At 45.3% G+C, this 15,997-nt stretch overlaps 1 protein-coding gene across 16 annotated transcripts in view; it reads right to left on the reverse strand.

Moving 5' to 3' along the window:
- Positions 1-1,357: 1,357 nt before the first annotated feature.
- The window catches only part of FGFR2 (fibroblast growth factor receptor 2), a 118,627-nt gene continuing 103,987 nt past the window's right edge, over positions 1,358-15,997 (reverse strand). For 15 of the 16 annotated variants that reach the window (XM_063670342.1, XM_054435958.2, XM_063670338.1 and 12 more), the window contains 5 exons: positions 9,941-10,063; positions 9,301-9,371; positions 7,338-7,475; positions 5,629-5,734; positions 1,358-1,962 (listed from right to left, as the gene is read on the reverse strand). In XM_063670342.1, coding sequence (XP_063526412.1) covers positions 1,798-1,962; positions 5,629-5,734; positions 7,338-7,475; positions 9,301-9,371; positions 9,941-10,063 — 603 coding nt within the window. In that variant the 3' untranslated portion in view covers positions 1,358-1,797. Of the gene's footprint in view, positions 2,055-5,628; positions 5,735-7,337; positions 7,476-9,300; positions 9,372-9,940; positions 10,064-15,997 lie in introns of all 16 variants that reach the window. The other variant, XM_063670337.1, reaches the window with a different exon arrangement.

A 15,997-nucleotide genomic window follows, 5' to 3' on the forward strand; every position in this document is an offset into this window, starting at 1 on the left:
GCTCCTCTGGGGAACTGGTAGGGCTCAGAAAGGAACGATGATTCCATTGAGGCGCCAGTAAGCAACCGAGCCAGGGCTCCAACCAACCGATTCAGATTTTCCACCGGATCAACTCAACCTGTCACAGGTACTGTTGGTCTCAGTCAACCCCTCTGGCAAGTCACCCCCGTGCGTAGCACATAAGACCCTTGGCAGCCCTGCCCTTCCTGCCTTCACAACAGCACTCAGTCAGCACCTTCAAGCACAGGAAACCATTTGGTAAGACACGAGTATTAAAAAAATAAGTTGCGTGACATTTATTTTGTCTTGTTAACATTAATATCTGTAGAAACATTTTTATTGTCAGTATAAAAATTAACAGGTTTTATTAAATACTTTCTCCAATTTTGTAACACATAAGATCAGTGTAATCTGCATTCATCTTGCACGGCTATTGCAAAGTGAGTGGGTGTTTCCAAAGCAAAACACAATACTTTAGTACAGAAGGAACAACGGCGATATTTTGTCTGATGTAGGTATGAGGCTGGATCTTTTGGTGAGGTCCTGCCAGAATTAGATGAAAGCAATCCCTTAAAAATACGGACATATCCCCAAAACTATCAGCAGAACAGCTCTGTGTTTCAATTTTCTATGATGGGACTTGAAGATCCTAAGAGGCGTCTCTAACGCCAAAGAGTCTGGAAGCCATTATCAAAATTCACTGAAGAGAATACAGGCTAATCTGATTAATGTGCAACTCAGAAGCAGAAGGCCAGCTGCCAGAGAGAAGCACATTCTGCTATCATTTCAACTGAGGTCTGTCCTCAAGGAATGGATTAAGGCATCTTTTAAGAGGACGCTGGTACCATTTGTCTTGGGAAGTCCAGTTAGACGTTGCGTTGACGTAATGACAGGGTTGCACACCAAAATGAAACACCTTCCTATGAATGAGTTCTTTTAATATGGGGCATTTAGGAGGTCTAAGAACAACCGTCTGACAGCAGCATTTAAACACAAATAAATCAAAACTTCATTTTCCCCAAATTAGTCATATATTGTAAATATTCTCTTTTCAAAGGATCTGATAACTAGTTAAGTCCAAGCAATAGATTAACTAGTCTGCTGTGCTGCCTGCATAGAAATGCCACTTAAATTACAAAAAAAACTATAAATGATTAATTGTTTTGTATATTACCAATTCATTAATAAATTAATGTTATACCATTTTCCCTGAAAGCAAAAGTATTTTTCCACCTCTGCTCGGTGAAAATTAAGAAATTCTGTGTAAGAACAGCATTTAGCAAATAACTATTAAAAAAAGAGAGACCAATTTCCTAGGTGCATTGGGACATCCATTTAAAATCAATACAAAAAATAATTCCTTGTAAATATATAATATATATTTATACATAATTTGAATATATTTACATACATCCAGCACCTATATACTGCATTTGTGCTCTGTAAGTGTGTGCTGACATAAATCTTCTCCAATTATTACAAAATTAACAAGGAAGGCAGAACGCATGTCCACCTTGAGTCCTACTGGTCCACAGCCAGTATGCGCGGCAGGTGAGAGGGGTTACGTGGTGGCTTGTGGCAGTCCACTGCTCCAGAAACCTTCTTCTCCTCCTGGTGAAGATTACAAGTTTTCAACTGTATAAATCTTTACACGTATGCTGATTACTTTTCCAATTATTTACTCCTCTGATCCATATATACAAGCGGAGACAACAAGCTCTGGGAGGCATGGTCTCCCTGCTCAGTGTAGCTAGGTTCCCAGTGCTGTCCTGTTTGGGGACAGGCAGACACAGTCATTCATGTTTTAACACTGCCGTTTATGTGTGGATACTGAGGAAGGCATGGTTCGTAAGGCATGGGGTCTGGAGAAAAAACAGAATCATCTCCTGAAGAACAAGAACTTCTTGTGTCAGGGTAACTAGGTGAATACTGTTCGAGAGGTTGGCTGAGGTCCAAGTATTCCTGAAAGAAGGGAAGAGAGACGTTTTATTTCATCTTGGGTCGGGATAACAAGGTGAATACGGTTCGAGAGGCTGACTGAGGTCCAAGTATTCCTGAAAGAAGGGAAGAGAAGAGTTTTATTTCAAACACAAGCTCTTGAGATGTGGGTATTGGACGCAGGACAGGACAGGAGACCCCTAGAAGGTGAACAGAGACCCAGCCCACCTGACTTCCACGAAGACCTCCCTGAGACCACGTCTGATGTACTCCAGGCTGCCCTTAGCTTTTCTCTTGGAATCCATCATAAATCAACTATTGGCAGGTAGAGAACAATAAAACCTAGTTGAGCTATAGGTGCTGGGCAGGCAACTCGACTTCACACGGACCTAAATGACCCGCTGAGTCTACACCACCTCCTCACTAGAGCCCTTGCTTCAAATGCGAGCCCCAGCAAAATGAAAACCGGTAACACGTTGTGGGTCCCCAGACCCCCTTCAAGTAGTTGAGACCATGAATATTTATTTTCTGAATTACATTTTACTATTGTAGTTTCTGGGATAATTGAAGGGGAATATTTCTTCATTCGGCGGGTAATTTAACAGATGTAACTGATTACTCTCAGAAGTTCTCTGAGTTGAAAATGTAAACAGGTTCAAAAAAGGCTTAGATATATTCGTGTATGTTAAATCCATAATGCGCTGTTAAAGGAAACTTTAGGAAAATACAGGTTAAGTTTCAAAGTTTTGAAGGTTTGAGATTCAGAAAGTGTCCTCTGCTCCCCCAAGGCATCCAGTGCTGGTGCTGCAAAAAGCCCTCTGGATCACCCCAGGGTGATACTTCCTCCGACTTGGGTGCCCATAGACGGCTTTGTATGGCCTGAGGGCTAAAGATGGTCTTTAACATTGGTAAGTGGTTGAAAAAAAAAATCAAAAGAAGAATAATATAGGATTAAAATGAATAAAATTTATATACAATTACATAAAATCCAATTTCAGGATCCATAAAATTTTACTAGAAGACAGACTAGAATACATCTACTAGAACACATCTATTTACATATTGTCTGTGGCTACTTTGAGGCTACAGTGGCAAAGTTGCGACAGAGACCACAGGGCCAGCGAAGCTGAAAATATTTACTCCCTGGCCCTTTACAGAAAGCAGTTGCTGACCCCTGTTCTGAAGCTATGAAAAGCTTTCTAAATTGGGAGCTTGTGGGACTCTCTGCCTCCACTGGGCTGGCACAGTGGGGCAGTTCTGCTCACACATCCAGAAGCCAACAACTATTCTATGACATGTGGTTTTGCTGAGAGGGGGCAAAAAGTGCAGACCACAGCACGAACAGCCTCAGTGTTATCAGAAAAGAGCCCATGGAATGTTGGCAACTAGACATTTTTAAAGACACACACACACACACACACACACACACACACACACACACACACAACCCTATAATTCATCACCAGGGTTGGCAAAAGAAAGAGTCCCCATCCCAGAAGGGGAATGTGTCAGTTGCAACAACATCAGCATTAACCACACAACTGGAAACAAACACGCCCACCACATCAAAAGAGAACTTTTTGCTTACAATGATAAAAATGAAATTTTGTCCTAAATGGAACCATTTTTCTTGAGCATATGGTAATGATTTTCAGAAGGAAAGAAACTTCGATTTTTATATCCGCCAGACAATATGGCATTCTGCTTTTTTATTTTAGGGTACTAGATACAAATTTCAGTATGAACGGACCCACTCTACATGTAAATATATAAATAAATCACTTTGAGCATAGACATGAGATCATTAAAATAGAACTTTAGTGCTTTTCCCAGTTTCTTTTTTTTTTTGAGACAGAGTCTCGCTCTGTCGCCCAGGCTGGAATGCAATGGCATGATCTCGGCTCACTGCAACCTCCGCCTCCCCGGTTCAAGTGACTCTCCTGCCTCAGCCTCCCAGAGTAGCTGGTTTTACAGGCGCACACCAACACACCCAGCTAATTTTTTATATCTTTAGTAGAGACAGGGTTTCACCATGTTGGCCAGGCTGGTCTGGAACTCCTGACCTCATGATCCGCCTGCCTCGGCCTCCCAAAGTGCTGGGATTACAGGCGTGAGCCACTGCGCCTGGCCAACTTTTCCCAGTTTCTAAATGAAGCCATAAACTTTCAGATCTGATAGGAAAAAAATAGGGATATCAGTAGATTCCAAGTCTACAGTTAAAGGAACTTATACTAGAAACAACAATTTTGGCAGAAGAAGAAAGTTGGTTTCTTTTCCCCCTTGAACCGTTCCTTTCGACTTCTGAAGGTCAGCTGTATTCATTTAAGTGCAATCTCTTCCTTTATCCAGCACACGCCACAGTCAGACGCATAAGATAAACCTGCTGAGCTAAGACTTCATATCACTACATTTGATTATTATTTTTAAAAAAATCACTCTAAAACTATTTTCTAAATCAGAAATTAAATGTATTATTTTCCTTCTAAAATATTTGGGGAACCTTAACTTTTTTCTTGTTGAGACAATTGCATGGTTTGGAGTTAGTTTCCTGTGTAAAAGAACACTATTGTGCATCCTCATTAAATATCTCAAAATACATTCATTAACAATTTCTCTATCTTAAGATTTGACTAGACTTGATGGGTTTATCATCTTTTCTGCTCAGAGCATATGCTTTCCATAATTATAAAAAGCACTCTCTCTGCATATTGAAGGAGCCACTGACGTGGCTAAATTTGCACAATGAGAGACAGACGAGTGTTTATTTTGTTGGCAAAGATCATAAATTATTATTATTATTATTATTTTGAGATGAAGTCTCGCTCTGTCTCCCAGACTGGAGCGCAATGGCGCAATCTCAGTCACTGCAACCTTCACCCCCTGGGTTCAAGCGATTCCCGTACCTCGCCTCCTAAGTAGCTGGGATTACAGGCACACACCACCACATCCAACTAATTTTTGTATTTTTAGTAGAGACAGGGTTTCGCCATGTTGGCCAGGCTGGTCTCGAACTCCTGACCTCAAGCGATCTGCCCTCCTCGGCTTCCCAAAATGCTGGGATTACAGGCGAGAGCATAAATATTTTAGGGAAAATAAATATTTTAACAAAAGGTACATGTTTTTATGTAAAAATCATGTAAGTTGCTCATTGTAGAAAACAGTGTACGTTTACATACACTTAGAAAGAGGCTGCAAGGCATATAGCATTACCGACAGGATCACATAGGATAGTACTGTGGATAACAGAAGCTGGTGTTGCAAAACTTCATTGTATTCCATCAAGCAAATGATGACGAACGTTATCAGTTCACCCACGAATGACCAAAGCACAGAACCAAACTTGCACAGGAATCCAAGCTTTTTCCCATGCACACAAAAATGCAAGTGAATACTGCTTCCCCTTCCCACTCTCCCACACGCCCCGGACTGCTCCACCAGCAGCTACACTGAGCGCGGCCTCGGGGATGTCCCTCTGTCTTTGGTTTCATGAGTCAGAACTCACAAAATGAAGTTCTGAGAAAAATCATGATTTGAGAGGAACCCATAGTTGAACTATCTGACCCTATGGAAAAAGAATAAACAAGACCACAGACTCCAACCAACAGCCAACAGGGGAGTGTGTGTGTAAAATGCTACGCATGTCTCACAAGACAACCAAGGACAAGGGGCTTCTTGGAAGGAGGTTCTTACCTCATTGGTTGTGAGAGTGAGAATTCGATCCAAGTCTTCTACCAACTGCTTGAACGTTGGTCTCTGGGAGGGCACTGCATGCCAACAGTCCCTCATCATCATGTACCTGGGAAAAATGGATTTCCTTGAATTAATTTCATATGCACTGGGTACGTGGTTATAGTCAGTTTTAATAGGCAATATGGGGATGTGTTGTAAATTAGGAACTTTCCAAGCAACTAGATTAGGAGGTCGTGAATCACTTTCCCAAAAGCTTCCCTGCCAGTTCCTCCAAAAGGCACTTTGACTTACAAAAACAGCACGTAACCCAAAACATGTTAGAAAGGCATCTAAGCCATCAAGAAAGATACATCTATGTGTTTTCCCTGGTATCCCTGGGCCACAGTGACATCTCACAATGGCATCACACCCTAAAGATGCTTTGGAGGCTGAAGGAAAACGCGTATTTCTATGGGCTGGTCTCCAGTCTTCCCTCCCCTGACACCCTGCCCTGCACCAAAGCAGCTGTACTATTTATCTGCCCAGTGCTTTGGGTCTTAATGATTCTAGTTGACAAAGCTTCCTGAGTTAAAAAAAAAATAAAATAAAATTTGAAAACTACAACTTCAAGTTTTTGATGAATTAATCTGCCACCACTGGGCTGCACACTAACTTCCTGATTAACTCTTAGATAGGCTTAGCTTCCCAGGTCTTATCTTGATTATGGGTTTCAACAGATCCTCTACATTAAAAAAAAAAAAAAAAAAAAAACAATAGGAATGACAAAGAGCACAATAAGTGCCTTTATATAATATGCTATAAAATGTGGCCATTCATCAGACATCCACGGTACACCGAAAGCACTCCCGGGATTACTGATATAAAATCCCCATGAAATGATACACAATAGACCGCAGTTTCTGGGACAATCACTCTTCTTAGTTAATCCTGGAGGGGTTGAGGCAAGAGGCAGAGAGACTCCTTTCAAAGCACTGATTCTACTGCACCAGGCACACGTCACAAACACAACATAACTCCACTTAAAGTGTGAGGCAGGTTTTGCTAGAAACCAGCTCATGGTTTTATAGGCAGATCTGGTACTCTAAGGAGAGCGCCTGGACACATTTTTAATTCTCTGCACTAAAACACAAGTGAGACCTAGGTAACCAAACACGAGTTCCTTCACTCTGAGGAAATGTGGTTGGCGTCAATCTGTAATGGCAATTTTCAATGGTTCAAGAAGTTCCGGAAACACCGATTCTCCACTGGCCACGATGGGGCCAGGCGGGGGCCAGGCACAACCATCAGGGAAAGGTTGTGTTGGTTCCTTAATCCTACACCCTGCAGGGCGGCCCCGCAGCTTTCTAGCTTGTTTCCTGACCCGTGAGTCTTCCTGTCACTCCACGGGAGACTGCAGAAGGCGCAGCACAGTGGCCCAGGAAGACCACTCCCGCTGGCTCTGCAAAGTCAGGAGCCCTCAGCCAGGCAGCCAGACACCCTCTGATCCAAAGCCCTCTCCATACTCAGAATAATGTTCTTTCTCTCAGACAAGTAATGGTTGTCGGTGTCGCTATGTATCCCAGTTCTGGATTGAGCCCAGAGAGCTTCAGCCATTCTTCTTAGAGCATGTTTAGGAAACCAGGGGCCTTCAAAAATGAGATACATCAGGAGAGGTATTACTGGTGTGGCAAGTCCACTGTGGTACCAGCAGGAAAGACAACAGCCCTTACAGTTCGTTGGTGCAGTTGGCTGGTTTATCCATTCTGTGTCCTTCCTTCAGCAGCTTAAAAAGTTCCTCCACGGGAATCCCTGGGTAGGGCGAGCCCCCTAAAGTGAAGATCTCCCACATTAACACCCCGAAGGACCAGCTGCAACAAAAGGAGAAAGCACGGCATTACTAACCCATCCGCGTTGCCAAAACCTAAACATGCCCAGCTGAGACATAAACACCTCCTCACTTCTGAAGTTCAAAGACAAATGGGCCCTCCTGCAGTTCATCCTATGTGCTCTTTCCTGCCCTGCAAGAGCATCCCCAAATGATGATGACACAGGGATGTGCTGACGGAATTTTCCATCAATAGACAAAAAGGCAAACTGCCATCACTCTGGAATAGAGCTGCTTGTCTTAAATGTGGTGTTAGCAATGCAAGGATCTCAGCTTCTCAGTTTCAAAGCCTTTACGTTCCTTTCCAACTCCCTATGTGCCTGACCCAAGGGTTGTGATCTACTAGGATGGGCAGTTGATAGAATAAGGCCAGCAAGCCAGCTCCGCAGGATCACAGCTGCCCTCTGTGGCCGGTGGAACATCTGCTGCACAGAGGCTCTGGAACTCACTAAGACTGCAAAGGCAATCAGCACAGGGCTGGGGTTAGGATGAGGAATCACATGCCCCAGATGAGTTGCACACAACAAAACTGAACACATCTCACAGGCCACAATTTTACACTTGACTCTTTAGAGATGTGGACTTCCTGTGCCAAGTTCAGGAGGCTCAATCTCTGGGATGAGCAAGCTGAGAGAGCCAGGTTTAGCTATGTCATGGTCACTCTGGAAACAACCTTCTGTACTCGATGGTGGTGAGTTTCACTCCGCAGTTTTCTACAGAGCAAAAGCAGCAGCACAGGACAGGCAGAACAGCCTCTGTGCCTCAGTTGCTCACAGCAAAAATGGGATCGTCATGTCTTCTTTTTTTAGGATTGTTGAGAGGACCAACTATGGTAGCACAGAATTAATGCCTACCCAGAACTCTTCCTGCTCATACAAATAAAAAATAGTTCAAGTGATTTTTTTTTTTTTCCCCAGACAAGAGTCTCGCTCTGTTGCCAGGCTGGAGTGCAGTGGCACAATCTCAGCTCACTGCAACCTCTGACTCCCAGGTTCAAGTGATTCTCCTGCCTCAGCCTCCCAAGTAGCAGAGATTACAGACACACATCACTACGCCCAGCTAATTTTTGTAGTTTTAGTAGAGACGGGGTTTCACCATGTTGGCCAGGATGGCCGTGATCTCCTGACCTCGTGATCCACCCGCCTTGGCCTCCCAAAGTGCTGGGATTGATTACAGGTATGAGTCACTGCACCCAGCCTTCAACTGAATTTTCAAATCTAAAATATCAGTTGGAGCCTGGCCCCATTGGTTTTGTCAGTATATCATAATAGAAATATTCTACTGTGTTTCTAGAATGCTATCAAGGATGCCAAAGCAAGATCAGACCTTTTTGTTGAGGGATAAACATAGACAGTAGACCCTGTGGAGGTCCCCAGCCTGGACCACATCTCACTCAGCTCCACTCTTTAAGGACAAATCTGGGTTAAAGGGAAATATGACAAACTACTCTTAAGTGGGAAAAGCTCCAGGATTACTCCTTTAATGGAGTGAAGAACATGCCAAGAGCTTGGCGAATTAGATAACTGCTTTGTAGTTGCACATCCATGAACATGCTCAAGGGAAGGACTTCCGCTCTGGCAGGGGGAGGTCAGCGGTTCCACCTCCTGTGCTCTTTGAAGCCAGGCAGATTAGTAACAGAGCATTGGTTATCAGCCTACCATAAAATCCGTCCTTTCTAAGGCCAGCTCCTGCACCTTCTACGAATGTGTGAAATGCAGCAGCCACTAAAGAAGGAAGAAAGGTGAAGTACGTACAGTATTTTTGCAGCTCAAGCCCAGGAAGAAGCCAGAGAAAAGAGAGTTACTCACACATCACTCTGATGAGTGTATACTCTATCAAACAGGGCTTCTGGAGCCATCCACTTGACTGGAAGTCGCCCCTGCAAATGTAGAGGAAAATGTAAAAACTAAATATATTTAAAAGAATTTATCTTAGCAGGCTCAATAGGGCTATGCCCTGTTTAAAAGCTGATATTCTCATGGTTTTTACTAGTCAGTCAATAGAGCAGAAATCAGTCCCAATGAGGACCATACACAATGTGTGAGATGCACAGGTTTGGGCCATTAATAAAATGCCATCTCCTTGGATTCTATCTTTTATCTCCCTAGCACACAGATGCTCCTTGACCAGTTATTAGGCAAAAATTAAACCAGTAACTTCCAAGCTATAGTTTTTGCTATGAAAGTTCTTGATGAGAACCATAAGAAAATCCTAGCGGCTGCTGATTATTCTGTATATAAGTGTTTCACATTTACTAAAATTGACATAAATAGAGGCTAAATTTGCATATTGAAAGTTTGTGAATAGTAAGGCAAAAGAACGGGAATCAGGGCAGGGGAATGGGTCCCCATCCATCCCACCCAGCTCTCAACATTGACGGCCTTTCTTCCTGGAACATTCTGAGTCCCACCCCCGCCCCTGCCCACTGTGTTGCTGCCATCGACTTACATTGGTGGTCTTTTTGTAATAGTCTATATTGTTGATATCTCTGGCAAGTCCAAAGTCTGCTATTTTCATCACATTGTTTTCTGTTACCAAAACATTTCTGGCTGCTAAGTCTCGATGAATACACTGAAATCAAGAAAGAAGCAAGAGAAATAACTAATTTCAAAACACCGCCAGAACAAAAAGGAAATATGTTCATTTCTTAAAATGCAGATAGGAATATAGCTGATGTTAAAAACCAGTTGTGGTATACTATAAGAAATACAGTGTGGCCGGGTGTGGTGGCTCATGCCTGTAATACCAGCACTTTGGGAGGTCAAAGTGGGCGGATCACTTGAGGTCAGGAGTTCGAGACCAGCCTGGCCAACATGGCAAAACCCCATCTCTGCTAAAACTACAAAAATTAGCCGAGTGTGGTGGTGTGTACCTGTAGTCCCAGCTACTCAGGAGGCTGAGGCACAAGAATCACTTGAACCCGGGAGACAGAGGTTGCAGTGAGCTGAGATCACGCCATTGCACTCCAGCCTGGGTGACAGAGTAAGAGTAAGACTCTGTCTCAAAAAAAAAAAAAAAAGAAAAGAAAAGAAAAGAAAAGAAAAGAAAACGCAGTGTGGCTCTAAGATTAAGAAGACAGGTCAACTGGGATCATCCGAGAGCCTCGAATACGACATATATTTGTTTTGGAATTACAAATAAACAGAATGATCATTCTGAAGAGCGAAGGTAGACTAAATAACCATATTCTCTTCTATCTCCAGTTGTCCAGCCACACCGGTGTCTTCCTTTCAGCTGCTTATAGATCTGTATCTAATCATCCTAAAATCTTTTCTCTCAACACTTGCTCTCCTGCCCTTCACACCTGAATTTTCAGAAGCGTTGATTAAAATCCAACATCGCGTCTCCTTCACTCCCCGTCACTTCTCAAACATTCTAATCTGTGTTCTACTCTTGCCTCTCCTGAAGCTTATGAAGAACCTCTGAATTGTTAGACGCAAATGACGTCCTCCAACTCCTCAGTTGTTCCTCCTCTGTGGCGTCAGATGCTACTGATTTCTTGCTTGTTTTTTAAAACGGTCCCTCTGTTTAGGTTTTTTTTTGTTTTTTGTTTTAACATGGAGTCTTATTCTTGTCACCCAGGCTGGAGTGCAATGGTGCGATCTCGGCTCACTGCAACCTCCGCCCCCTGGGTTCAAGAGATTCTCCTGTCCCAGCCTCCCGAGTAGCTGAGATTAGAGGTGCCTGCCACCACACCCGGCTAATATTTTGTATTTTTAGTAGAGATGGGGTTTCACCATGTCGGTCAGGCTGGTCTCGAACTCCTGACCTCAGGTGAGCCACCCGCCTCGGCCTCCCAAAGTGCTAGGATTACAGGTGTGAGCTACTGCACCCGGCCCCTCTGTTTAGTTTTATCCCGTCCCCTTCCCTCAGCTGGCTCTCTGTCTCTCCCTGCCCTCTCAGAATCTCCGGCTGGCTCTTCTCTTTTTCTGTCCCTTCAAATAGAGGAATTGTTCCATTACGTATTTCCATATATCCTCACGGCATTAATTCTAAACACATACAAAACATGCGCAAGTTCGTACCTCCATCCTGATCTTCCTCCTGAGACCCATGTTCTCATTTTCAACTGTCTGTGGGACACCTGCCCACTGATATTCCCTTGACATCTCAAATTCAAGGTTTCAACTCCTCCAATGCTTTGTCTCTCTTAATCGGAGAGCTATACACCGGTATTCTTTACACATTCCTCCCAAGTCCTGTTGATTTCAACTCCAAAATGCCTTCCCATGTGTCCATACCATGCCTTTCCCACTGCTAATCCCTGAGTCCAGGCCGTCTTCACTGTCTGCCCCCTCCCCCTGAGACTTCCACACTGCCCGTCTAGCGGGTCTCTACGCTTCCAAACTTAGCCCTGTTGTACCTCCTCCATGTCCCATGACTAAGGTTCCTGAAATGACTAGTCATGTCCTTTCTTGGCCTTTACCACAGCCAATGCCCGTCCATCCACATTCTCAGTCCAGTTTCTCCTAACACCTGGCCTCGGCCTGAATGTGCCACATACACTGAATCTAAACAATGAAACATTAAATACTTGCTACAGAACAGCTAATTTATTGTCTTGACACTAACTCTTGAGTCTCAGAAAGATCTAGCTATTACGACTTTTCCTTCCTTTTTTTTTTTTTTTTGAGACGACGGAGTTTCACTCTTGTTTCCCAGGCTGGAGTGCAGTGGCACGATCTTGGCTCAGTGCAACCTCTGCCTTCCAGGTTCAAGTGATTCTCCTGCCCTCAGCCTCCCAAGTAGCTGGGATTGCAGGTGCCCGCCACCACACCAGGCTAATTTTGTATTTTTGGTAAAGATGGGGTTTCACCATGTTGGTCAGGCTGGTCTCAAACTCCTGACCTCAAGCGATCCACCCGTCTCGGCCTCCCAAAGTACTGGGATTATAGGCGTGAGCCACCACGCCCGGCCTATGATTTTTCCTTTCTACAAATGATACGCTATTGTGAGCTGCTGCATTTTTGTTACACTTTCATATGGCAAGATTTCCACAGAATACAAGGTAATTAGGGTCCCCAATCATCACCTTCTATTTTGGGAAGAGATAAGACATAAAGAAGCAAATATCACCACCGAAGGCTTTTACACTGGTTACTGGCAAAGGTTAACTATCATACGAAGCAGAAAGTCTTATCAGTCCATTCAACAAGGCTGAAATGGGGCCGATCTTAGGCACTTCACGAAATGGACAATTAAAAAAGGGGCAAGCTAAGTGATCCCTGAAATATAAATAAGGAACTGTTTGATTCCACCCCGACCCGCAGCTATTCCTTGTGTTCACACACTTCTGGGCCCCCCGTGTAGCCTAAGCCCAGAAGCGGGAAAGCAGGAAAGCCACGCAAGCTTGCAATCCCTGGCCAGGTTGGAAGCAGGAAACGTGAGAGCTCACAGAAGCTGCCTGGAGATTCGTCTGGGGTTGCAGCCCTGTTCCCAGTTTTGGAGGCCTCTTCAAATTGAACTTCCAAGCCCCGGGCCAAACTCTCCCGGTGGTGTGCTCCTGCCGACACGCGCTCTGTGCGTCTGGCAAGCTGTGTGGTCAGAAGAATGTGCTTCCCACGCACTGGGCTCCAACCATGCACTGGGGCTCAGCTTGCACAGAGACACTGCTGACGGCTCCCTCCACCATCTTCTCAGCAAAAGCCAGAGTCTAGTGTGGCCATCCCTCATCCCAGGGGTTAGGAAACATCAAACCCCAGCCTCTGGGTTGAGTAAGAGGAGACTTGGAACCCACACCCGAGAAAAAGAAAGTAATCACAGGCAAGCCAAATCCCCGTCATCCACAGGAATGTGAGCTGTTCTCCAGCACAGAGAGCTGACCATTTTACACAATTAGGGCCCTGGGACAGTTTGGTGTTCCATAGGTGAAGGTCAGTGGGTCACTACGGGAGGGAAGACCAACATCCCTACGATGTAGACAATATGCCCTGTGCCCAGTATGGCTGATGACATCGAATTCCTGCGGCAACCTATGACATGCATAGTGTTATACCCATTTTACAGGTGGGGAAGCTGGGGCTTCACTAAAAAAACTGCTCAGGCTGGGCGTGGTGGTTCACACCTGTAATCCCAGCACTTTGGGAGGCCGAGGCAGGTGGATCCCAAGGTCAGGAGATGGAGACCACCCTGGCTAACACAGTGAAACCCCATCTCTACTAAAAACACAAAAAATTAGCCGGGCGTGGTGGCAAGCGCCTATAGTCCCAGCTACTCGGGAGGCTGAGGCAGAAGAATCGCTAGAACCCGGGAGGCGGAGGCTGCAGTGAGCCAAGATAGCGCCACTGAACTCCAGCCTTGGCGAAAGAGCTAGACTCTGTCTCAACAAAAAACAAAAAAATCTGCTCAGGGCCAGGCGCAGTGGCTCATGCCTGTAATCCCAGCACTTTGGGAGGCTGAGGTGGGCAGATCACTTGAGGTCAGGAGTTCAAGACCAGCCTGGCCAACATGGTAAAACCCCGTCTCTACCAAAAAATAGCCAGGTGTGGTGGTACATGCCTGTAGTCCCAGCAACTCAGGAGGCTGAGGTGGGAGAATCACTTGAACCCAGGAGGCCAAGGCTACAGTGAGCCAAGATCACGCCACTGCACTCCAGCCAGGTGACAGAGTGAGACCCTGTCTCAAAAACAAAAACAAAAAACAAACTGCTCAGGTTTAACACTTTGAGGGTTAACTGGGTTTGGGATTCAGTTAAAAAAGTAAAATTAGTGTGATTTGAGCTAAAAATAGTAAGGATTTTATAAATTGTATAAGGCTCAAATACCCTATTACCTAATTGCATTGCTGTATACACCATGGTGTTTTTTCACTTCTCTGTCTCCAGTCCCCAACCCCCACCCCAACACTCACACACTCACACACACACACACGCACATGTACACACACAAATGAAAGCTGCTGGAGTCCAGGCACTGTGTGTTCATCTCAATCGGCCCAGCGCTGAGCACAGATGAACCCAGTACATCAGTAACGATGTAATCAACAGTTCTCTTTTGCCCCTTCCTTCAGGCAAGCAGGTCTCTCACAAGCCCATGACTCCCCATTGTGAGGGGATGGGTGTGGGAAAGCCAGGGCCGGACCCTTTGCCTGGTTCTTCATTCTCCACCTTCAAGAATAAGCCCTCCATTTTTGGAAGCAAAGCCCTCACAAGGGGACCGTGCTTAACATCTTCATCTACCTCCATGTTGAAACCTATTCTGGGTCCTTAACTGCGTGTGGCCTCCAGTAAGTGGCTTTGGAACCATGCCATGTCTTAAAGGCCCATACAATATCCCTTTTACCTTGGGCTGTTATTCAATGTAGAGACAATGAGGCCACACTGGGGCACTAAACAACCCCTCCCACCCCAACCCCGCCCCACACAGGCGGAATCTCATTGGTCCTGCCTCAGTTTAGAGTTAGGGGCCTCATGAGAGCAGGAGACAGCTGAGTGGGGGACCAGGAGACCTAGGTCTGGGACCTGCCACTCCATTCTTCGAACCTACAAGTCCCCTTCTCAGAAGTGAGGACATCTGAGTCCTCCTGACACATCTGGTCTTAAACCGTTCACGCTGCTTCCTCATCGTCCTCCCCCATACAATGGGGATCCAAATCCTGCCTATTTCTGGGTTGTTCTGAGGGCTACATAAGATGCTTTATGTCAAATGCTCTGCCACGGTGCCTGGAAGATGGTTAGCTTTTCCCAGAGTGGTCAGTAATTAATAATAACGATAGTTACTATTATCACAACACTTTAATATGGGTACTTCCGTTCTTCCACGATTAAATGGATTCATTTGCCCTGCTTAGCAAAGTTCGTCTCTTAGTTTTCTCTCTGCCAGCTCCAAAACAGGAAGGAGCTCCGAGTCCTCAGGGCTAGGGTGGGCAGGGGTACCACCACTGCCTCTAGGACCAGGACCGAACACCCGTGCTTCTCACCAGTTTGAGCGCCGAGGCTCTACTGCCTGCCCCCTCCTTCCTGAAGCTCCCGTGTGGGGCCTCTGCGCTCCGTGTCCTGATTTTCCTACTGCTCAGGCTGTGCCTCCTCGGTCTCCGCTGCTGTTTCTGGTGCTTTCAGTCAATCTCTAGATTTGAGTATTTTCTCAGGACCTGACTTCAGGGTTCTGTTCTCCTCCTCCAAGCTTCTCCGCAGATGAGTTTGTCCACGCCCATGGCTTGAACTCACAGCTCCCTTTGCTGCCTCCCAGCTGTTAGCCCACCCTCAGAGCTGAGCTGCTGCCTGCAGCTTCTTCATAATCTCCCCTTGGATGACTCAGATACACTCAAGACGAGCTCTGATTTTCCACCCAAATCTATGCTCCTTGCCCCAACCCTGATTCCCAAGTCCTCCCAGACTTGAAAGCTACACCACCATCTGGTTTTTCAAGCTGGAAATCCAGAAGTCATCCTTGACCTCTCTTTCTCTCCCTCCTATCTAATCAATCCATTCACTATCCCAAGAGCAAACTATGTCCAACATCAGCCCACCAGCTTCTCTCAGTGTCTTCGGACCCAACAGACGCTAGC

The sequence above is a fragment of the Pongo pygmaeus genome, chromosome 8, assembly GCF_028885625.2.
Source record: "Pongo pygmaeus isolate AG05252 chromosome 8, NHGRI_mPonPyg2-v2.0_pri, whole genome shotgun sequence".
Taxonomy (NCBI): Eukaryota; Metazoa; Chordata; class Mammalia; order Primates; family Hominidae; genus Pongo; species Pongo pygmaeus.